Here is a 25,127-nt window from a genome sequence, read left to right on the forward strand (position 1 = left end):
ACTCAAAAGAAAAGTAAAAGAAATAAACCTTGAGAATGACTTATACAACCTTTCAGTGTCAGTCTGATGAGCTACTACTATATACGATAGGCATCTAGTTTTATTACCTGCTGATCTATCATTCTACCTTCTTCTGAGATTTAAAAAAAAAAAAAGTGATTCTATTTTTCTTTAGTCAGCCAGAAAACCTTCTCTCTCAGCCTATGTGGGCTGAATGGGACTGATTTCAAACCTCCAGGTTCCACATTGGGCACATGATCGCAGTCAGGCTAATGCCGGCACCTAATTCCTCAGATGGGCACAGGATGAACACAGGCCAATAAAAGCCAGGACGTTTTATTTCTAAGACTTTTGCTAGAACCACTGAGAAAAAGAAAATGTTTATTTCCCCTGGAGCCACCAAGCTATGAAGAGGGCTTTAAAGATATGACACTTCTGGTGCAAAAACCACATGGGAAGTTTACCGAAGCCAAACAGAAGAAAATAGTACTAAAAATTAGAGGTGGTGGTGTGCCGTGGAGTCAGTTCCGACTCATAGCAACCCTGTACAAGGTTTCCAAGCTGTAAATCTTTACAGGAGCAGAAAGCCTCATCTTTCTTGCGGAACAGCTGGTAGTTTCGAACTGCTGACCTTGAGGTGAGCAGCCCAATTCGTAACCACTACACTACCAGAGCTCCTTAAAAATTAGAGAGGGAGAGAAAAATTTCTAATGAAAGCATGAAGACACTAGACATCAACCACATCAAATTCAGCTGTATCCCTTGATCAATGGTGGTGGTGGTGGTGATGATAGTGTGCTGTGGAGTACGTTCCGACTCACAGTGACCCTGCATAAGGTTTTTGAGGCTTTAACTCTACAGGAGCAGAAAGCTTCATCTTTTTCCCACAAACAGCTGATCATTTCGAACTGCTGACTGTAAGGTTAGCAGCCTGACTCATAACCACTACAACTACCAGAGCTCACCCTATTACATGAATGCCAGTTTTACTTATATTTCTGTCACTCAGAGCTGAATAAATGCTGACTAATACTGGAGTCCTGGTGTGGCGCTGTGGATTAATGCACTGGACTGCAAGGTTAGTTTGAACTGCAAGATCAGTGGTTCAAGTTCACCAGCCACTCCCTCAGAAATCCTATATAGGTCACCATGGGTTGGTACTGACTCGACAGCACTTAACAAGAACAACAATACAACTACTGAACCCAGAACACTGTAGCAGGTCTTTTTAGTATTTCAGTCACTAAAAGCTTCTTGATTGACCTCTCAGCCTTTCAGTTATCAGAAAGAGACAGGGTAGAGCCAATAAAGACGATGAGAGGAGAAAGCAGAAGAAGCAACAGGAATTAAAATACATATAGATTATGAAGGGTGTCAAAATTTATGAAGATGGTCAAGATTTAAAATTCAAAGAAATTTTATATTTGTAATCTAAACAATATACCAAGCTCTGGTAGCGTAGTGGTTACGAATCGGGCTGCGAACCTTAAGGTCAGCAGTTCGAAACTACCAGCTGCACTGCGGGATGAGGCTTTCTACTCCCGTAAAGATTTACACCCTCGGAAACCCTATACAGGGTCGCTATGGGTCGGAACCGACTCGATGGCACATAACAACAACAACAACAAACAATATACCAAAGACTATGTGTCATTTTAGGAAAATAGGTAAATCTAGAAATATGTCCATCTACATTTCCCTATACATAGAGCATATATGAAGATGCTTCAAAATTCCATTATCTTTAAATTCTATTTTTCCATGAACTTTTTGAAGCCCCCTCATAAATAATAGCATACGTTGTAAAACAGATTGCAATTCTCTGGAAGCACATAAAGTGGCCTTAAAGAGATTATGCCAAATAAAAACATGCAATTTACATTTTCAAAAAATACCAAACGATTGGCCTTATTTAACTTACACTGTAACTATAGTTAGTTGTACTATGCTTTGAAAAAGAAATCATAACTAAACTAAACTTTGTCCTACAATGCCACATAACTAAAGAAGAGTCTACTTATTAGACCAACATAAAGCAGCACATGTATCTGTAATTTACTGCTATTTAAATTAAAGGGCTAAAAGGAAAAAAATAAGTTAACTTACATCAGCATGACAGCCAAATAATCCATTAGAAAAGGAAATCAAATTATAGGATTTGTCACCCCAAAGAACTGTTGGATCTCCAGTGAGGATCATTGCAGTTATCTAAAACAAATTTAATTTTCAAAAGTCAAAGGGTTTTAACATTGATTTATATCTATTTTCATCTTCAACACATATACATCATCTCATATGTTCTTCATCAAGTAAACGAAATTTTATAAAATGACAATAAAGTTATACTCAAAGAAAATAAAATAACACCAGCCATGATTTCAGAGGTTTCTCAAAACCTTTAGGTAAGGAAATCCTGCCCCTGAGGACAGAATGCTCATAGACATTTGCAGAACATATCTCTGAAAGACCAGGCCTGGTAAGGAGGAGAACAGTTCAAGAATTCATAATTCACTAAGCATGTGCTTTAAACTGTATGTCAAGGCCCATTTATAATACATACAATCAGTTTAGTACATTACAAGCACTAGTCTTTAGAAAAATAAAACAGAACAAATATTAAAGTACACTGCAGATATTAAAAGTAATCACTGTTTTGGGAAATATATATCATGCACATACATGTATGTATATGTGAGTATATTTAGGCTGCTATCTAAATATACTTTGAACTATGGATTGTAGGCAAAAAAAAGTCTGAACCATACTCAATTCAAATATATCAAGCATATATCATTTTAAGAAAATAGCTAAGTCTAGAAATATTTCTCTATATATTTCCTTATACATAAAACATAAGAGGGAGCTTTTAAAAGTTCATAGAATAGCTCCATTATCTTTTAATTCCATTTTTTCCATGAAATTTTTGAAACTCCCTTGTATATATAACATATTTTTAAGTAAGTGTTTCAAAAACTGATGATTCTGTTACTTAAATTTTTTTTTTAATTACAGCTAGAGAAAGGAAATGTTAATTTCTATCTACAAGGTTTTTCAATTCTAAATCATTTTATTCCTATCATTTAATATTGATGAATGCATTATAAAACAATTTAAGTGTTTTCAAAAGACTATGTGGCACTGTAAGATAAGCACTTAACTGCTAGGTCAGCAGTTTGAACTCACCAGCCACTCCTCAGAACCCTATACAGGGTCACTATGAGTTGGAACTGACTTGACAGCACTTAACAATAATGACGACAACAAGATTTCTATTAATATGATAGCTACTTATAATTTCCAAGAAACAATAACATAACTCCAAGAAAGATGGACTAAATAAAGTCACATTTAGCTTAAACCTCACTGAAGTCAGTATGTTCAATAAAATAAAATGATGTGTATATCACTTAGGAGGGTGAGACAATTCTAAGGGCAGACCCCACCTTAACGTGTCAAGGCACACAGAGCTGCACCCAACTCGGGTGTCAGGGCAACAGAGCTGCAGATAAGAACTCACAAGAAGTTCATTACCCAGTGTCCTTACAAATTTTCCATGTGAAATCAATGTAAAAGAGGTTAGGAAACACTGACATGTGACATGCAAAGAGCAAAGAGCAATCAGAAAGAGTTGTAAGAAACACCCATCCCCACACCAATGCCTACAAGTTGACTCTGACTCATCTTGACCCTACAGGACAGAAAACTGGTCTACTGGGTTTCCAAAACTGTAACATTTTATGGCAACAGAAAACATCTTTTTCCTGCGGAGCAATCATTGGGTTTGAACCACTAACTTTGTGGTTAGTAGCCCAATGCTTAACCCACTACACCACTAGGGCTCCCTTATAAGAGTATGGTGCTGTTGTTAAGTGCCACTGAGTCAGTTCTAACCCATAGCGACCCTGTATAGGGATACCAAGGAGTGGCTGATGAGCTTGAACCACCAACCGACTCTGCAGTTCAAACCGACTTTGCAGTCCAAAGCAGTAACCCACAGCACCACAACAGTAAAAAGAAGAAAAATATCTCATCATGTTCAATATACACAAGAATCCTCCAAGAAAACTGTGAGAATAATGAACAGACCAAGACAGTTAAGTACCTGAGAATAATCTTCTGGTGTTACATGTGGACTGCCATCATTCATGGAATACACCAGTATACTACTCTGAATTTTTTCTAACATAGTCAAATTCTCTGGAACAAGGCTTACTAGGTATTCTCGTGCCTAAAAGGCAAGGAGATAATGATTAAACAGTACAAATGAAGTATGATGTAACAATAAAATATGAAAAGAATTTATTGGGGGAAAGGTTCATTAAGAAAAGTGTAAGTTATAACCTTAGCCCATCGTGTGCGCTCCTCGCTGGTCAATGCTGCTATCCCAGGTCCATCAGGTTCATTGTGGCACTTCTTGTGAATGTATGTCAACTGCCTTATAGAAGATTTAAACAAAGAGTCACCAAGAGCAGAGATAGATCAGTGCAGTACATTCACAGAATAAAGCACTATTTAGTCAGAGAAATAAATTCTTGATACATACTATAGTAGTATGGAGCTTGAAGACATTATTTTGAGTGAAATAAGCCACATCATAGAAGGAGATATATTATATGACCTCATTTAAATAAAAAAAAGAAAAGGAAAATTTATAGAGACTGAAGTTTATTTATGGTTACCAAGGGTGGGAGGAACAAGTAAAGGGGTAGTTAACAGAGAAAAATCTCATTGATTAAGGGTAGGGCTGCATGGTCTATTATTGTAATTGCTGTCAGTAAGTTTGTATATCTACAAAAAGTTAAATTGACACAAGCTGTTTGACAGATATATTTACAGCAATGACAAAACAAAAGAGTAGCTGCTGATGGTGCTTTTGTACACCCAAACACGTCCTGATATTTGGTTTCTTAGTTTGGAGGTTTAGAGTCATGGTTTCACGGACCATCCCAGTTCACTGATTTAATAACATGTTTGGCACTTCTGTTCTACTTAACTTTGTTATGTAGTGTCTGAGGTCTTTTAAGCTTGCAAGCAGTCGTGCACGATATAGTAACTGATCTCTATTCTTCTGGAACAACAGAGGAAGGAGGTGAGTCAAGAATAGGAGGAAGACATGGAACGTGTGGTTAACTGCTTCCATGAACAACTGCTTCCTTCTCCATAGACTAGAACTTGATAGTGCCCGGCTATCATTACTGACCATTTTGATCAAAGATTCTATAGTAGAATCCTGATCAAAAGGGGGGGAATACATAATAGAATTAAAAATCCTTATGAACTCTAGACTTTCTGTAGTCATAGATGGTAGATGAACCTCTGAAACTATTGCTCTGGCATAATCTTTAAATCTTAAACCAAAAATATCCCAAGTTTTCTTAAAACCAAACAATTGTTGGTTGTTGTTAAGTGCCATTGACTTGGTTCCGATTCATAGGGACCAAAAAGGTTTCTAGGGAGCAGCTGGTGGATTTGAACTGCTAACCTTAGAGTTAGCAGTCCTGTACTTATCTTACAAACCAAACAATAGTATAGTTTAACTAGTAAAAAACAAAAAAAGTCTGCTTTGAGCATTGTGGTCTTTTAAAAACTACCTTATGGAATCAAAGTGACATCAGCAAATCAACAGATTAGACAGGAGCCTCAGGGGCAGTGAGTTTCTGTAATAAGGGAGGAACAACTTAGAAAGGTGAGTGAGAAGAGCAGTCCAAATCAAAGAATATAATTAGTGCCACTAAACTGTACATACAGAAACTTGGACTGATGTTTATTTTGCTATGTATAGTCACAACAAAATAAAATGTAGGAAAAAAAGTAGATAGGCAATTAACATTTGCCTTTCATAAGCTATGACATTGATCAATATTTAAAACTTTTGATGTTATCGGTCAAAGAAAGGAATTATGGCCTTAGTATCAATGGATTTATTTCACACATAATTTTTTTTAAAAGGTGATTTTGTGCTCTATTAACAGAAGTATATTTGACAATAATTTAAATCAACTAAAGAAAGCTGATGTTTGATAAAACTTCTATTTTTCAAAATGCACATGCACTTCCAGGGTCCAAATAAAATCCCTTAAACAATAAATAACTTGAAAATACTCTGGTAAAGAATCTCACAAATACCACGAACATCTTATCTACCTGAAAACCATGTGCACACATCTTTAACCAGAGAACGTACTATACACTTACAAAAGTGTTTGCAAGTATATAATCCAAAAGATGGAGAATACGATGTGATAAATTTTAAATGTTTTCACATGTGCCATTCTACTGCTTATAACCATTATGTATTAAAGACTCCATTAGCTGACAATCAACTTTCCCTTCCCCCTTTTTGACTTCTCTATTTACAGTCTCAGGACTCCTCATGTGGCACTGCAGGATAAGCACTGGACTGCGAACCACAAGGTCTGTGGTTCAAATTTACCCCTGCTGCTCGGAAACACTGTACAGGGTTGCAATGAGTCAGAATCGACTTGACAGCTCTTACAACATTTCCAGTTTGGTAAGTTCCAGGTATACATTTTAAAAACATATTATCAGGCAATTCTATCTAAATATAGGCTTTTTTTTTTTATAAAAAAAAAAGGCTTATTTTGCTTGGCTCAACCATCAGCATTCGCAGAAGAAGTCAAGAAATCAAACGATGTATTGCACAAGACCTCTTTAAAGTGTTCAAGAGCAAATATACCAGTTTGAGGATGAAGGTGCGTGTGCCCCAAGTCATGGTATTTTCAAAATTTCAGAAGTTTAATTTTAGCCCTATTTTCTCATGGTACATGCTAAGAAATCACCTGAATTTTAAAACATCCAAACATTCCTCAGAAAGAGAGTTAGAATAGCTTAACAGTCAAAGACCACTACCAGTAACCATCTCTTATTGTGGTTTCATCATTTAAAACTGGGAAAATGATATGGGACACAAGGGAAGAATGCTGAGGGTCATACAGTAGTTCACTGGCTTTGACCATACATATGGACCTCATCAGATGGAATACAAAATAATCAAATTGACTACATCTGTGGAAAGAGAGGGTGCAAAAGCTCTAATCATCAACCAAAACAAGACCAGGAGCAGACTGTGGAACAGACCATTAATTGCTCGTGACAGCCAAAATATGACTTTGAGCATATTCCACCGGAATTTGGAGATCATCTCAAGAACAGATTTGATGCATTAGAAACTAAGGATGGAACACTAGAAGAGTTGTGGGATGACATCAAGAACATCATACAGGAGAAAACAAAAGATAATTAAGAAGACAAGAAAGAAGGAAAAGATGAAAATGATGTCAGAACAGACTCTGAAACTTGTTCTCCACCATAGAGATGCTAAAGAAAATGGAAGCAATGAGGAGGCAAAAGAGATGAACAGAAAATTTCAAAGGACAGATCAAGAAGACAATGTCAAATATCATAATGACATGTGTAAAGACCTGGAGTTAACACAACCAAAAGAGAACACACTCAGCATTTTTCAAGCTGAAAGAACTGAAGAAAATATTTAAGTCTCAACTTTTAATACTGTAGGATTCTATGGGTAAAATAATTGATGCAGAAAGCATCAAGAGAAGATGGAATAATCAATGTACCAAGAAGAAATGATTGATGTTTAACCATTTCTAGATGAAGCATATGCTCAAAAGCCAGTGATACTGAAGAAGTCCAAGGTGCACTGAAGGCACTGGCAAAGAACAAAGCTCCAGGAATTGACAGAATACAAATTGAAATCTTACAACAAACTGATGCAGCACTGGGGGCACATATTCATCTATGCCAGGAAATTTGGAAGACAGCTACCTAGCCAACTGATTGGAAGAGATCCATCCATATTTATGCCTATTCCAAAGAGAGATGACCCAACATACTGAGGAAATCATCAAACAGTATCACTAATAACATACACAAGTAAAATTTTGGTAAGGATAATTAATTTTAAAAATGGCTGCAACAGTGCATTGACAGAATTGCTAGAGGTTCAAGCCAGATTCAGGCAAGAATGTGGAATGAGAGGTATCGATGCTGATGTCAGATAGATCTTGGCTGAAAGCAGAGAATACCAGAAAGAGTTTTACCTGTGCTTTATTGACTATGAAGAATCTTTTTGATTGTGTGGATCATGAGAAGCTATGGACAACACTGCAGAGAATGAGTATTCTGGAACACTTAAATGTGCTTATGAGGAACCTATAGAGACCAAGAGGCAGCTGTTTCTAATAGAACAAAGGACACTGAATGGTTTAAAATTAGGCAAGGTGTCCACCAGGGTTGTATTCTTGCACAATACTTATTCAATCTGCATGTCGAGCAAATAATCTGAGAAGCTGGATTATCTGAAGAAAAGCATGGCATCAGGACTGGCGGACTACTCACTGATAACCTGAGACATTCAGATGATACAACTTTGCTTGCTGAAAGTGAAGAGGACTTAAATATTTACTGGTGAAGATCAAAGACCACAACCTTCACTATAGGTTGCATCTCAATGTAAAGAAAACAAAAATCCTCACCACTGGACTAATAAATAACAAGTTAAATGGAGAAAAGATTGAAGTTGTCAAAGGCTTATTTTGCTTGGCTCAACCATCAACATTCACAGAAGGAGAAGTCAAGAAATCAAACGATGTATTGCACAAGACCTCTTTAAAGTGTTCAAGAGCAAATATACCAGTTTGATGACGAAGGTGCGTGTGCCCCAAGTCATGGTATTTTCAATAGCCTCATATGCCTGTGAAAGTTGGACAATTAATAAAGAAGACAGTAGAAGAATTGAATCGAGTTACAGTGTTGGAGGACAATATTAAAAGTATTGCCAGAAGAACAAACAAATCTATGTTGGAAGAAGTACAGCCATTAATGTTCCTTAGAAGCAGGATGGTGAAACTTTTCTCTCACACTTTGGACATAGTATCTGGAGGGACGGCAACATGTGTAAAACTCCCACTGAGATGGCCTGGCACAGTAACAATAGCAATGTGCTCAAGTGTAGCAATGATCACGAGATTTACGCAGCACAGGGTGGTGCTTCATTCTGTTGTGCGTAAGGTCTCTGTGAGTCGGTACCGACTTGGCAGGACCTAACAACAACAACATATTAATCAAAAATTAATAAACAATTATTGGGAATCTGATGGAGTCCACAAATTTTCCAAAAGAGGATACTTTTCTATCCTGTTGAAACACACAAGTGTCAAGTAAAAGATCTCATATTGTACTATCATAATTTGTCTGAAACACTAAAAATTCAGTATTTGATTATTAGTTATAATGGTTTACTTATAGTTCAGTTATACTTTTAACTTTGCTGGAAAAAAAAATGGCACAAGTGAAATGTTATTTGGCCTTAATGTAGGGAGTGCTGAGGACAGTAGCAAACTGAGACAGATATGGGCAATCTAATGTGGTCAATTTTTTGACTACTCCAATCCAACTAACTGTTGCTACATCAGAATGTAGGCTGCTTTTGCCAGAGTTTTTCATTTATTTTTTTTAAGAAAAAAGATGGGAAATATAGATGTTTTGGGCATTCTCGTGATTTTTAAGTAGTGATAAAAATTCCTATTTCCCAAGCAAAATAGTTCACAGGCTGACTTTATCCTCTAGATTACAAATACCCAATTCCTGGAAGAGTGGTTCTGAGTAATGCAATTAATAGGCCCAATCTAATAATTACGGCGCTGTGGGTTAATGTGCCAGACTGCAAAGCCATTTGAACTGCAAGGTTGGAGGCTCAAGCTCACCAGCTGCTCCTCGGAAACCCTATAAGGGTCGCTATAGGTTGGAACTGACTAAACGACAGCATTTAACAACAACAACAATAATTATAGGTCAAATTTGAAGAAATAAACATAAAAAAATGTAACTAGAGCATTAAAAAAACCTCCTTATCCAAAAATCAAAAGTAAAAAATTTAAAAGAAAAAAAAAAAGCTCAATTTGTATTAAAATTAATATAATCTCTACAATTAAAAAAAAACAAACGGAGTCCTGGTATGGTGCTGTGGGTTAATGCGCTAGACTGCAAAGTCGGCTTAAATCGCAAGATTTTCCTCACAAGCTGTTCCTCAGAAACCCTATACAAGGTCACTATGAGTTGGCACAGACTCCACGCACTTACCAACAACCAACAATTTTTTTTTAAGGTTTTAAGTTTACTATGTTGTTGTTGTTGTTAAGTGCCATCAAGTCGGGTCCGACCCATAGCGACCCTGTACAGGGTTTCCAAGGGTGTAAGTTTACTATACTTGTAAAATAAATCACTGCTACAAATTAATTAGTATTTTAAAAATTTAACCAACAGGCAGACAGACAAAATCACACGAACTCACAGAAGAGAAAATACAATGACAGAAAAATATATACAAAAAGCTCTGGTGTCACAGGGGGTTAAACATTCTACTGCTAACCACAAAGTCAGCAGTTCAAAGTTATCAGTCACTCTGCAGGTAAGCTGCTCCTGTAAAGACTTACAGTCTCAGAAACCCGAAGGAATAGTTCTACTTGGTCCTACAGGGTCACTATGAATCAGAATGGACTCCACCATGGCAACAGGCTTCAAAATGTACAAAAATTTTCAATCTCCTAGTAATGTTGGATGTGCAAATTCAAACAATGAAACTATTGTTCTTCTGTTAGTTCATTAGTATTTATCAATACTGTGTTAGGAAAACTATGACAGGTTAAGAGAGTGTTGCTTTGGATTAACTAGACAATTTAATTTAGTTAAAAAATTTAAATACACATATATCTTAAGACCCAGAAATTTTACTTCTAATATCAGCTATAGATATTTTCTCCTATACCTACAGAGAGGCCTGCTTAAATATGTTCAGTGTTTGTTAGCAAAAAACATCTACTAGTGGAAAAATATAAACACAGTATATCTAGCTGATGGAATACTATACAACAGTTAAAACAATCAAGTAGATATTTTATGAAAAGATGTTTTATGAAAAGCAATATGAAAAGATCACTCTCTTATTATTGACTAATAAAAAGAAAATTACAGAAAAATACCTAAAATAACATCTCAGAAACAGGAACAGAGGATCCTAGGACCATCAAGAAAGAAGAGCATGAGTGGAGTGTGAGATCCCTACCTAGCAGAGGCTGTGGCATGGAGAGACAGAACAGCTTCAGGCTTCTTGGCCCAGGGATCATGTAAAGTTGACACCTATGGGCAGGAGGCTGGCTTGCAGAATGTGCCCTTTGGTATTAACAGATTGGCTAAAGGAGCTTTGTAACACTTGTCCAAGCAGAGCAGAAGTCAAGGAGCCACATGGTTGAGAGATCAAAGAAAAGAGCGAGGCTTGCCTACAGTACCACAAAGAGGTGTTCCTGATTGGGAGACTGCTGCGTCCTCAGTTGTTTCTGATACTGAATTGTTCCCTGTTCACTTCCCTAATAAATCCCATACTCATGAGTATTGTTATGAATTCTGTGTGGCCAATACAATGGATTATCCGAATCTACATGTGAAGCAGAGAGTGCTGTAGAAGGGATGGTTGGTGTCAGAATAGGTTGTAGGGTACAGGTATGTCTGACCTCAGCTTCATAGGAATCTGCCTTGGTTATTTTAAGTTTGCTTTTCCATCCCCTTGTGAAACCAGAGGAAGCCAGACATGGCTCCACAATGTTTTTGCACATGCACATGTGCACCAAAAGACTTGTACATGAATATTTACAACAGATTGTTTTTGTTTCTTTCAATAGCAAAAACTAAAAACAATTTAAGTGATTACTCTTAGGAGGAAGGGAAAGCACAGTGAACGAGAAAGGATATATATACGGAGACTCTGGAATATTGAAAATGTTCTACTACTAAACTTGAGTGGTTGTTATGTGAGCAATTGTTGTTGTTAAGTATCATGAAACTGGTTCCGACTTATAGCAACCCTGTACAGGGTTTCCGAGGAGTGACTGGTGAGCTTGAACCACGGACCTTGAGGTTCAAACTGACCTAAGGGTCAAGTGCTTATCCTACAGCACCACATCAGGACTCAATGTGAGTAGTTTAGCTGTGCATTTATGTGTCTGCACCTGTATCATACTTGTTATACTTAATAAAAATGCATATAGATACGTGCAACTCAACATCTATAAGGCAATCTAGGAAATTTGAGCAATTGATTATATATTAACATATTAGAGAATTGTTCTTATCTTAGAAGCATGTCATTAGGTATAATAATGGTATGTGTGCATATTTAAAAGATCTTGTTTTATAAATACATACTAAAATATTCTGGAAAATATTACGTCAGAGATTTATTTCAAAATAATTCATAAAGGAGAGGGGCACAATGAGGTATAGATGAAACAATGCTAACTGTTAAAACTAAGTGTTAATAACTATTAGCCTAACAAGTGAATGGAGTCCTGGTGTGGCGCTGTGGGTTAATGCACCAGACACTGCAAAGCCATTTGAACTGCAAGGTCGATGGTTCAAGCTCATCAGCTGCTCCTTGGAAACCCTATACAGGGTTGCTATGGGTCGAAATCAACTCGACGGCACTTCACAACAACAACAGATGATTACAAGGGAGGCCATTATATAATTCCCTCTACATTCTGAAATTTTCCATAATAAATATAAAAACTACTTAAGAGGGGGTTTCAAAAAGTTCATGGAAAAATGGAATAGAAAGATAAAGAAACTTTTCCGCAAATTTCTTGAAACCACCTCTTGAATTTGTGGTTTTGTTTTTGTTTTTTTAAAAAAAGCTGTATGTGCATGTAAATGCAGTGAAACAGATCTGAAAGGATAACACCAAAGTAATAATTTTAAGACAGGGAATGGTATTAGTAGTACCTCTAAAAATTTCCTTTTCTCCAAGTAGCATGTAAAATTCAGTATCAATTTAAATTAAAAAAAAAAAAAATATATATATATATGTATATATATATGTGTGTGTATATATATACATATATATATATATATATATATATATATATACACACACATAGAGAGAGTTAGTCCTTATAAAGGAGCATTTCTGAAAATTTTATTTTTTAACTCAACGAAGACCGTAAGAGAGACTAAAGTCATAGAAAGTGGTTTGAAACCTGAGCAGCTCTGGTGGGGTGATCAAACATCCTTCATGCATTACATCAAAGACAAAAACTCGGCCTCGACACAGCACTGTAAGGTGACTTGGGGAACACCCTTCACTCTCTGGAATAAGGAACAGAAAACAAAAGACTCAAATCTCCAAAAGTTAAACAAAAGCAAAACTGCATATTATATCCAAAAGAAAAAAAAAACAATCATTCCTCAAATATTTTTTCCATCATATTCTTTTATTAGAAATATGTCACATGAACAGAAAGTACTAATAACTAAATGGAGTTTCAGCTCTTATGATATCAATACGTATTGCTGACACCTGCACATGACATCTAGAAGCCCATGAGAATTTCAAGTATTTATAAACCATAGGAATCACATAAATCTCAACTACTGCTGGGCTTCCTAGTTGTACTTAAGAATGGGAAGGGGAAAAGGGTAACAGAAGAATCCTGAAGGAGGGCCATTTGAATTAGCAGGTTTCTTTTTAGAATTACTTTATTTCAATGTTAATTTCTCATCAGATAATTTGTTTTCGGTAATATCTAGCTATGATTCCCCAACCAAATAGCTTTTAGTAGAATAAAGAGACAACAGAATAAGGGCCATTGTATGCTTGAGTGGCAAGGGAAAGGGGTTTTCCCATTCTATAGCATTGGACTGCGAACCACAAGGTCTGCTGTTCAAACTTACCAGCTGCTCCTTGGAAACGCTATATAGGATCACTACCATGTCCATACCGACTTGACAGCATTTAACAACAATAACAACACAGTTCTACTTAAGGTGTTGGTAACTCCCTGAGAACTGTTTGCTTGCTGTGTGTGACCCTCAGACTAGTCTGATATAACCCCATTTTGCAGGTTTGATTCACTTTGCCAGGAGTCTTTCTATATGATCCCTGACCCTTCTCTCTATGAAAGAAAACATAAGAAAGAAAACAGAGAAGTATAACACTGACACTTGAAAAAAATTTACTTTTTTTTATTACATGTCAGGAACTATGCTGAAAACCTATAACATATCTCATGAAATTTACTCATTTACTATGAGGTAGGAATCCCTGAATGGTGCAAATAATGATGCACTCTACTACTAGCTGGAAGGCAGGTCCGGTGATCAGCCTTGAAAACCCTACAGAGCACACATGGGGTTGCCACTGAGCCGAACTGGCTCCACTCCGCAGCAACGACCACACTGTCACTAGGAGGTGGGGCCAGCACCTGAAACACTGCTATTCTTCCTCAGATCCTAGTTCCTCAAGAGTTAGAAGGTGTTATTTCTCATGGGCCACATGGCTATTTCAAACCATTTATTCTTTCTCTTTCTGCAAAAATTTCCAGATGCTTTTACATTTACCACCACTACCTTTTATTGTTATTAAATACTGACCACCACCTACCACACACAAATTTAGGGTAAAAAGAAAAAAAAATTAGAAAAAAACAGAGCCCGGTGTCTAATCAATAAATGATTGGCTGGGGGTGGGGGTGGGGGTGAGTGTGTGTGAGTGTGTGAGTGTGTGTGTGTGTGTGTGTGTGTGTGTGTGTGTGTGTGTGTGAGACAGGATATGCTACTGCAGGATGTGCCTAAGAGGGAATATTGACAAATAAATGAAATGGGAATGAGCCATGGAAGTTATGTACAAGCAGAAAGTTGCTGCCAAAGGAAACAGCAAACGAGTAGGAACTAAGACAAAAAAGTGAGCTGCTTTGCTTAAAGGAAAGGAAAGTAAGGTCAATGTAGCTGCAACAGAGGCAGCAAAGGGCAGAGTGGAAGATGAAGTTGGGGCCAGATCATAAGACCTCAGAAGTAGCTTTCAATTTTTAAGCTTGATGGGGAAAGCCAATGGAGGATTTTGAGTAAGACAATGATGACACAATTAATGTTTAAAGGGTCACTGGATCTGCTATATAAGGAGCTCTGGTAGCGCAGTGGTTATGATTCGGGCTGCTAACCTCAAGGTCAGCAGTTCAAAACTACCAGCAGTTCCGTGGGAGAAAGATGAGGGTTTCTATTCCCTCACAGATTTATGGCCTCAGAAACCCTATGAAGGGTCATTATGAGTCAAAATTGACTCCACAGCACACCATCACCACCACCATCTGCTATATGAATAACAGAATATAGGGGAGGAAAAGAAGATACAACAAAATCAGCTAGTGGGCAGGATATAAGCACTTTCACCATCTCCATAACAGGCACAATAGCTACTAATGGACACAAAGTATGTATCTTAGGGGGCAGGGGATAATTGCCCTCTGAAGAAACACAGAACCCTGTTAAATTGTCTTAGTGACCCTCAGACTAGTCTGATATAACCCCATTTTGCAGGATAAAGGAGGAAGAACTGTTCCTGATGCCAATAAATCTAAAACAGCCATCAAGAGATGGTCAGTGACCCTAAACAAGGGAAATAAACGATGTTCACTTTATAATCATAATGGGTATAAAACCTTTGCTTTTTTCATAAGATTTTATATAAACAAAAATCCATTCATAATTGTACCTTGTAACTATTAACTATGTCATATTTTTTTTAAAGGAAAAACTTCAGAAATAACGAGAAATCAGCAGCTAGAATATTTGCCATTTCAAGATATGCTACAATGCAAAGCAAAACTTTCATTCAACTTACAATAAGTATGATGATGAGTCAATCTGAACTTGGCTGCCTCCAAGAAAAAGGTCCTCACCTCATATAAGATTAAAAACACACACACTCAAAATAAGATGTTCAGATAATAAGGAATGAGGGTAGAGAAGCATATAGATCCCATGCTCCAGCATTTCTTTAATTCAGAGTAATCCTACTACTTCATTCTTCAACTTAATTTTAAACTCTCAGAGATGAAACATAAGCATTAGGCATGTACTCAATCCTGTAAGACACAGATTATAAAGTCCATTCCCAAGAATTACATCCAAAATAATCAAAATGACTCAACGACCAGGTTAATAGAAACCCTCTGATTAGTCAAAACCCAACAAGAAAATTTCCTCAAAATAGTATGTCCCACAGTGTCAAAGTAGAAACTATAGCAGAATGACACAAATTCCAATTATTTTACTAAAAAAGTACCCATGTTTTAAACTTACCAGTACTAAAATAATTCATAATTGAATCTCTAGTAATTCCTGGGACCTTGCAGGTAGAAAACAGCATTCTGAATTGATTCATATCTAGAGGAGTATTTCCAACTTTATGGACAGGAAGTTTTTCTCTATTAAAAAAAAAAAAAAAAGGATTTTGATCTATAATCATCATAAAACTTAGGAGCCTAAATAGTCACAACTGTGGTTTTCATACCCAAATAAGCAAATTGAACTTCTCAACATTATGCCACGACTTTGAATACGTCTGTAACTAAATTAGCATAAATGTCCTTACTTTAGTAATAGTTGCCAGTAGTTCAAGTTATGCCAAAGGTTTATACTTCCTCGTTCTAAATGAGTGCCTTCCTGTGGAGGCCAGTAATGTTCATTATGGGACGCAGGACCCCCAAAGTTGACATTCAACTGGGATGGTATGCGAACATCCAGGTAAGCAACATTCAGCCACCACTCTTCCAGCTAAAAGAAATGGAGGTCATCAGTTTAATGTTCTTCAGAACAGTTGAATGTATAACTGCTGGACAAAAGAAAACGCCTTATTTGTTCCTTAATTACTCTTCAGGACTTAAAAACACATTGAAAAATCCAGTTAAGGTAACTCCTTTCTTTTAAAACTACAGGACCCTTAAATATTATTGTTTAACTAAACTATCAAAAACATGGAACAAAAAAGCTCTGAATAGGCACTTGCAGGCTGATCATCATATTGAAGTCACATATACCCATGTTTCTACAGAGTACTTAGGGTAAGTAGATATTCAATTAATCTTTATTTAATGATAATAATTGGTAAAGCATTTATAATTTACCTTTCAAAACAAAATACTACATCAAAAATACAAATAATTTTAGTAGGATTAAACTAATTTAGATTTTTCTTGGCTGCATGTAAAACTGGCAACTTCTAACATAAGAGTCTCATAAGGAAAGGTTTCACAGGAAGGAAGTTCAGATATTGAAAGAATAAACAAAGATTTTTACAACAATAATTTTTAAATGCATACTATGTACAGTTTTCCTTTTTTTATTCTTTGTTGTTGTTGAGTGTCCTTGAGTTGGTTCCAACTCACTTTGACCCTGTACGGGGTTTCTGAGGAGCAGCTAGTGAATTTGAACCATCAATCTTGTGGCTCAAACTGACACTCGTCGAGCGTTTATCCTACAGCACCAGTAATAACCATCAATTTTTCAATTATAAATACAAAAATGTAAGTACCCAATTTCTTTTTCCTTTGGCCCTTTCGAGTAATTTCTGATGCAGTTTTTCTCCAATCCCATTTTGAAAATTTTTAACAATTTCTTCAGTTTTCCTATATTCTTCTTCATTTGCAAATGGCTTTACTATAAAGAAAACAATATGCATTAAGGTATTTAGACATTAAACTCCACCAACACAGTTCAATTATTATTACTTACACGTTCTTGAGTCTCCTTATATAAAACACAATATTAAACATCACAGCAGTTTAATACATTATAACAGTGCTTACAACATGGAAATTGTTCAAAATACTAGAAAATATTAAGCAATGGATCTAATAATCATTTTCTGAAAAATTATTTTATAATCATTCTTGTTGTTGTTAAGTGCCATTCAGGTTCCGAGAAACACCTGGTGAGCTTGAACCACCAACCTTGCAGTTCAAACCAACTTTGCAGTCCAGCGCATTATCGGATAGTTAAAATGATAAAGGTGGGACTATCATCTAGCTATGCATAAATCCAATAGGAAAGTATACCTTATTTAGTCATTTAAAAAAACAAACAAACTCAGTGAGGTCCAGTCAATTCTGACTCACCGCCACCCTAGAGAACAGAGTAGAACTAGCCCATAAGGTTGTCAAGGCTGCAAATCATGCTAGGGAGACTGCCACATCTTTCTCTCATACAGCGGCTCATGCATTCAAACCACCAACCTCTCTGCTATCTGTTGAGAGCTTAACCACTGACCATCCAGGGCTCTTGTTCAGCTACACATAACACTTAATTGTGCTCAAACACAACAGGGGACACTGCATAGTTTCAAATCAGGAAAGGGGTACACCAGAATTTATCACTTCACCAAATTTATTCAATCTGCATGCTGAGGCAATAATTTGAGAGCTGGACCATATGAAGAACAACATGGTATCAGGACTGCAGGAAGACTCATTTGATATGCAGTGCCATTCAGTTTCCGAGAAACCTATGATATGCAGATGATACACCCTTGCTTGCTGAAAGTGAAGAGGACTTGAAGATCAAAGACTTCAGACTTCTCAACATAAAACAAAAATCCTCACAAGTGAACCAAGATGCAACATCATGATAAACATAAAAGACTGAAGTTGTAAAAGATTTCCTTTTAGTTAGATCCACAATCAATGCACATGGAAGCAGCAGTCAAGAAATCAAATGACTTCTTGCATTGAGCAAATCTGCTGCAAAAGACCTCTTTAAAGTGTTAAAAAGTAAGGATGTCACTTTGAGGACTGGAGTGTGCCTGACCCAAGCCATGGTTATTTTCACGTATGCACACAATCACCACGTATGCACACAAAAGCTAGACAATGAATAAGGAAGACCAGAGATTAACTTACTGCATTTGAATTATGCTGCTGATGAAGATTACCAAATATAACACAAACTATCCGAAGAACAACAAATCTGTCTTGAAAGACATTAAGTCAGAATGTTCTTTAGAAGAGCATATGATAAAACTTTGTTTCAAGTACTTTGGACATGTTATCTGGAGGGCCCAGTACTTGAAGACCATCATGCTTGGTAGAGTATCCATGGGGGAAAAAAAAAAAAGGAAGACTTTCAATGAGATGGATTGATAAAGCAACTGCAACAATGGGCTCAAACATATCAGTGATAATGAGGACGGTGCCAGACTGGGCAGTGTTTCACTCTGTTATACACAGGGTTACTATGAGTCAAAATTGACTTAATAGCACCTATCAACAACAGCAACAAGAAAAGAAATACTTGTAGTAATATTCAACACAGAGCTATTCTAAAGCCTACCCAGAGCATTTTAGGATGTCTTATGGACAACAATGGATTTCTTCTAAAAAGTAGACAAAAAAAGATGCAGGGAAACTATCTCAGTGAAAACCAAGTGTTCTGATGATTAAACTATAGATTAAAATTAATTAGCTTTCTTAGTTTTATTTTTACCTCTTCAAATTCTTATCTGGAAAACTGTAGAACTTAAAATTATGAATTCAATGGTAAAGTGAATAGTCAAAAACAGTAACTAGTTAATTTTTTCCAAAAGCATATGAGAGGATTTCTGTCAAGTTCATAGACTAGGCAAACACACTAAATGGACCCTGTACAACAAAGATACGAAAGACAAAACAAACACAGATGAACAGTTTGGCATCCTGAACTTCAGAAGAAAGGTTAGAGAGGTGGATGGAGTGCTTGCTGGGAGGAGAGGCTGAGCAGGAACAGTGAGAGAGGCAGACTGGATGGCTAACCACATGTAACTCCACCACCTTGTGAGGAGCTCTAGAAGTGGAGGGAGGCCTGGCAGAGCAGGTTCACGTGGGCTATGGGAAGGTGTGATTTCTTCCTTTCCCCCTTGCTTACCTGATGACCAGAAGTGTAGCTAGCTCCCACCCTCAGCCTACCCCAGTGCAGACACTGCTCTCCAGGAGTTCGTAGCCACATAGTTGGGAGTCATGTCAGAGTGGGGTGGGGACCAAGTGCACCACTCTGGTGGACTCAGCTCCAGAACTACAAAACCCAGAGCACTCCCACCAGGCCAGCATTTAAACAGTCACCATGCCCCCCAGCTTCCCTCTAGTCCTCACAGGCACTGAGACCAGCTCCATCAAGGGCCTCCCCATGAACTACTTCCAGATTGAGTGCCCTGAACGTCAATAAAACTGAGGACAATAGGAACTCCATCTAGGGCCAAGCCTTTGCTGTCATCCCTTCCACAACCACATCAGGAGCTCTCTGCGTTGTTGGAGCCCCCCAGAGACTTCTCACCTCTGAATCCAACAACTGTACTGTTTATTTTTACAAATACAACAACCTCATAAAACCCCAGAAACGACACACAATTTTAAATTTTAGCTCACACGAAAAAACGAGAATGGCACAAACGAATGACCAAGATGCAGAGCCAGAGGACAATTCTCAGGAAGAAAAGGTAATAAACTAACTGAAAACGAGTGATAATTAGGTATCTTCAAAGGATTGATAGAAAGATCAAGGAAAGCAAAGAGAACACAATAAAAACTTAAGATGGATTCAGGAAAACACTATAAGAATAAACAGACAAAATAAATGTGAATTTTGAAGCAATACAAAACCTGCTATAGAAATCCAGAAGCTTAATACTAACATCTCACAATGGACAATATATTGAAAGGGCAAAGAGGTAGATGTGAAGCAATGGAAACATGAATTAGTGAGCTTGAGGAGAAATCTACGAATACTAATATGCTAGAAGAAGAATCAGAAAAAGGAATTCTAAAAAATCTGAAGAATAAGAGTTACATGGGATACCATAAGAGGAACTACTTACAGGTGACCAGAATTTCAGAACAAGAAGAGATAAGCATAAGTAAAACTATGCTTCCAAAGAGTAGTTGGAAGAAAATTTAACATCATGAAAGACGAGAAGTAAACAAGAAAATGCATGAACCCCAAATAGGATAGATCCCAAAAGAAAATCACCAAGACATATCAATCAAACTTTCCAAAATCAAAGACAAGGAATGAATGCTGGGAGCAGTCAGGAAAAACGAAAAGTTACCTGCAAAGGGGAACCAATAAGACAGCTCAGATTTCTCAGCAGAAACCATGCAGCTAAGAAAGCAATGGAATGACGTATACAAAACTCTGAAAGGGAAAGACTGCCAACCTAGAATCACATACCCAGCAAAGCTGTCACTCAAATACGATGACCAAATTAGGATATTTCCTGAAAAACAGAAATTAAAGGAGTTTGTAATGAGAATATAATATATATACTTTTGTTGTTGTTGTTGTTAAGTACCATGGAGTTGGTTCCGACTCATAGTGACCCTGCACGGGGTTTCCAAGGCTGTAAATCTTTACGGGAGCAAAAAGCCTCATCTTTCTCCCACGGAACTGCTGGTAGTTTCAAACTGCTGACCTTGAGGTTGGCAGCCCGACTCATAACCACTACTCCACCAGAGCTCCTTATATACACTTTTAAGTCTCATATTTTTTCTTCCCAAGCACCGTTTCTCAAGTAATTATTAAACATATACTGAACCAAAATAAGGGAGTGAGCCAAGAATCCACTCCTGGAATCCAATATAGGGGAGAGAGAGGTGAGGCGAAGTACCAGATGATGACAAAGCAACAGTTCAGGGGTTACACCAAGCTCAAGGAAAACCAGCACTGACAAGGTAAGAAGAGTAGAGGGCTCCAGGAGGCATGTCTCCAAGAAGAGAATGAAACTGACAGAGTATATGATTATTTAAGAATTTTCAGTGTGTTGAAAAGTTTGGGAACAAATTCATTTCATATACAAAGTAAAGGTAACAAACGGAAAACCAAGAAAACCAAAAAGTGGCAGCAAAAAGAAACTAATCAAAGTACACGGCACGGTTCACTTGTGAATGATAATTTAATTTTTAATATGGATTTAATCCCAAATGGTAATTTTGAGTAACTATATTGAGGGAGCTAATAATGAAAACAGAAATCCTCACAAACGGACCAATAAATGACATTATAATAAATGGAGAAACGATTGAAGTTGTCAAAGACTTCATTTTGCTTAGATGTACTTCAACACTTAAGGAAGCAGGAGTCAAGAAATCAAATGATGCATTGCATTAAGCAAATCTGCTGCACAAGATCTCTTTAAAATGTCCAAGAGCAAAGATGTCAGTTTGAAGACTAAGGTGTGTCTTACCCAAGCCATAGTATTTTAAACTGCCTCATATGCATTGTCTAGTGCAAGCTAGACAATGAATAAAGAAGACCATAGAAGAATTCATGAAACTGAGTTACAGAGTTAGAGAAGAATATTGAAAGTACTGTGGACTGACAGAGGAACAAACAGGTCTGTGATGAAGAGGTCAGCAAGAATGCTTCTTGGGGGCAACGATGGGGAGATTTCTTCTCACATACTTCTAATATATTATCAGAAAGCAGCAGTCCCTGGAGAAGAATATTATGCTTGGCAAAGTGAGCAAAAAAGAGTAATCCCCCCCACCCCCCAAAGACATGGATTGACACTGTGGCAGAGGCAATGAGCTCAAGTGTAACAACAATTGTGAACCTGTGTAGAAAGGGGCAGTGCTTTCATCTGTTGTGCATAGGGTCACTATGAGTAGGACCCAACTCGATGGCACCTAACAACAACATACTGAGGTAACTAGTTATAGTTATACAAAATTACCATTTGGGATTAAATCAGTGTAAGTATTTTGCATAACTATATTGAAAGAGTAGAGTCCTGGCGTAGCACTGTAAGATAAGCACTGGACTGTTAACTAAAAGTATGGCAGTCCAACCCCACCAGCCACTCCTTGGAAACCCTACACAGAGTCACTAAGCGTCAGAACCTACTTGATGGAATTTACCAACAACATACTGAGAGAGTGAGAGGGAAAGTGTGGAGCCTTTGGATTGTATATAGCTGTAGGGAGTTGTGAGAGTAGCATGGCACTGGAGGATCACTACAGGACAATAAAGACAATGGTTCAAACCAACCAACTGAAAACCCTATACAGGGTCGCTGTGTCTGAACTGATTTGATGGCACAAAACAACAACATAATTAAAAGAGCCAGGAAATAGCAAAACAAGAATATTAGATGGCAACACATAAAACAGATGAAAGATTTGAAAATCTTTGCCTGAGGGAGTGGGATTTACAAGTAAAACGGGTGGAGCATAAAATAGAAGACAAATACTTTTCATTGTAAGGCAAGAGTACTTCTATTGGTCTTTTTAAACTAAACATATGTATTATTGCTGTTAAGTGCTGTCAAGTCAATTCCAACTCACAGCAACCTTGTATAGGGTTTCCAAGGAGCAGCTATTGTGTTTGAACCACCAACCTTGTGATTCAAAGGGCCTTGTGTGATGCCGTGCTTATCCTACAGTGCCACAGCAGGACTCCAAACATATGCACTGGGAGAAAAACTAACATAAGAGAAAAAATTGGACATTAAAAAATATTTTAATTATCACAAGCATGGAAAGAAGCAATAAGAGCCAATAAATTTCTAATATTCTCCAAGTTTTCTAAATTGCTGAAATATTAATATATACTAAAAGATTACAAGCATACCTGATTCAAGATATTTTTTTAATGATTCTTCAAGTGAAGGAACCGGCAGCGATGGAAGAGTGTCCTGGTACTGAAATGTTCGTTCTTCAGTTGATTTGGCCAACTGATTTTCCATGATGCAATCACAATTGGAAGTCTGAAGAAGAAAACAGGCAGATTTCATCATTTCAACCTCATAAATACTCCTATATATGCTTGATCAAATTCAACTAATTGTATTTATAGACCGAAGTATATATGACTTGATCCCAGTTCTTAAGGATGTTATAATCTTGTTAGAGATTAAAAACACAACTAAAAAAATAAAGAGTGCAGACCAGTGCTGGAAACTAAAAAGTCACATGTGAAACCAGTCTAATTCATTACCAATAACTGAGTACCTACCATTTGCCATGCACCACACTGTTACAGAAATCATGTGCTATCTCTTTAATCTTCATATTGACTCTAAAAGGTAACATTCATGTGAATAAACCTAAAATCAGATTTAGTAACTTGCCTAAAATCCAAGTGTTAGTGTCTGGGTCCCAATTCCAGATGTTTAACTCCAAATACCATAATCTTTCCAAGGCTTCAAACTGGTTCAAATCAGTTCAACCATGGGCAGTGTAGTAAAATGCGAACAGACCCAAATTCGTAAAATGTGGGTGTATCAGAATGGTAACTGGAAGGCGAAAAATTATACATTGAAGCCCTAGAATGGAAGACTCAGAAGCAGCACAGCGAGCCCTTCCAGGAGCCTAATGTAGAACAATGGATACTGCCAAGACTATCGAGTCAAAGTAGTATGGGGTATGTCACCATCTTTGAGCTGGGCACTGTTGTTTACAACTCTGCCTGCCAAGAGATTTGATTACTATGCAGTATGCATGCAGCCCTTGTTTTCCAACAGGGAGATTAAATTTCTAGCAGGGTGCTGACCCATATTTTTTCTGATCCAGAAAAAGACTTAAGGAGATCAGAGTCCCACGAAAATAACACTGACTGACCATACTGTTGTTGTTAGGTGCTGCAGTTTGTTCTGACTTGTAGCAAGCTTATGTACAACAGAACGAAACACACTGTCTGATCCTACGCCATTCTAACAATCACTGTAGTCTCAGAAACCTTATGCAGAGTCATTTTAAGTCAGAACAGACTCTGCCGCACATAACCACCACCACCACCACCACCATTAGAGATAATACACAGGAATCAAATCAAGTACATCTGTGGAAAGAGACATTGGAGAAGCTCAGTGTCATCAGCCAAAAGAAGGCCAGCAGACTGTGAAACAGACCATCATTGCTCACATACAAGTTCAAGGTTGAGGCTGAAGAAAATTACAAGTACCCCAGGGCCAAAATACAACTTTGAGTGTATCTCATCTGAAGTAGAGACCATCTCAAGAACAGATGTGATGCATTAGACACTAATGAAAGACAACCAAAGAAATTGTAAGATGACGTCAAGAGCATCATAATTGAAGAAAGAAGGTCATTAAAAAACAGGCAAGAAAGAAATGGCCAAAATGGGTATCAGTAGAGACTCTGAAACTTGATCATGAGTGTAGAGAAGCTACAATGGCTGTAAGAAATGATGACGTAAAAGAGCTGAATAGAAAATTTCAAAGGGCAGATTAAGAAGACAGAGTTAAGTATTAATAATGAAATGTGCAAACACCTGGA

At 37.3% G+C, this 25,127-nt stretch overlaps 1 protein-coding gene across 1 annotated transcript in view; it reads right to left on the bottom strand.

The window, feature by feature from the left end:
* Positions 1–23,575, bottom strand: part of CROT (carnitine O-octanoyltransferase) — a 43,524-nt gene extending 19,949 nt beyond the window's left edge. Inside the window, exons 1-8 of the mRNA XM_006834329.1 lie at positions 23,461–23,575; positions 17,402–17,526; positions 16,463–16,644; positions 16,171–16,295; positions 13,071–13,179; positions 4,342–4,435; positions 4,103–4,228; positions 2,107–2,208 (exon numbers count right to left, since the gene is read on the bottom strand). Of these exons, the coding sequence (XP_006834392.1) occupies positions 2,107–2,208; positions 4,103–4,228; positions 4,342–4,435; positions 13,071–13,179; positions 16,171–16,295; positions 16,463–16,644; positions 17,402–17,526; positions 23,461–23,575 (978 nt within the window). The remainder of the gene's footprint in view (positions 1–2,106; positions 2,209–4,102; positions 4,229–4,341; positions 4,436–13,070; positions 13,180–16,170; positions 16,296–16,462; positions 16,645–17,401; positions 17,527–23,460) is intronic.
* Between the last annotated feature and the right edge of the window lie 1,552 nt (positions 23,576–25,127).

Source organism: Chrysochloris asiatica, unplaced genomic scaffold (assembly GCF_000296735.1).
Source record: "Chrysochloris asiatica unplaced genomic scaffold, ChrAsi1.0 scaffold00010, whole genome shotgun sequence".
In the NCBI taxonomy this organism is placed as follows: Eukaryota; Metazoa; Chordata; class Mammalia; order Afrosoricida; family Chrysochloridae; genus Chrysochloris; species Chrysochloris asiatica.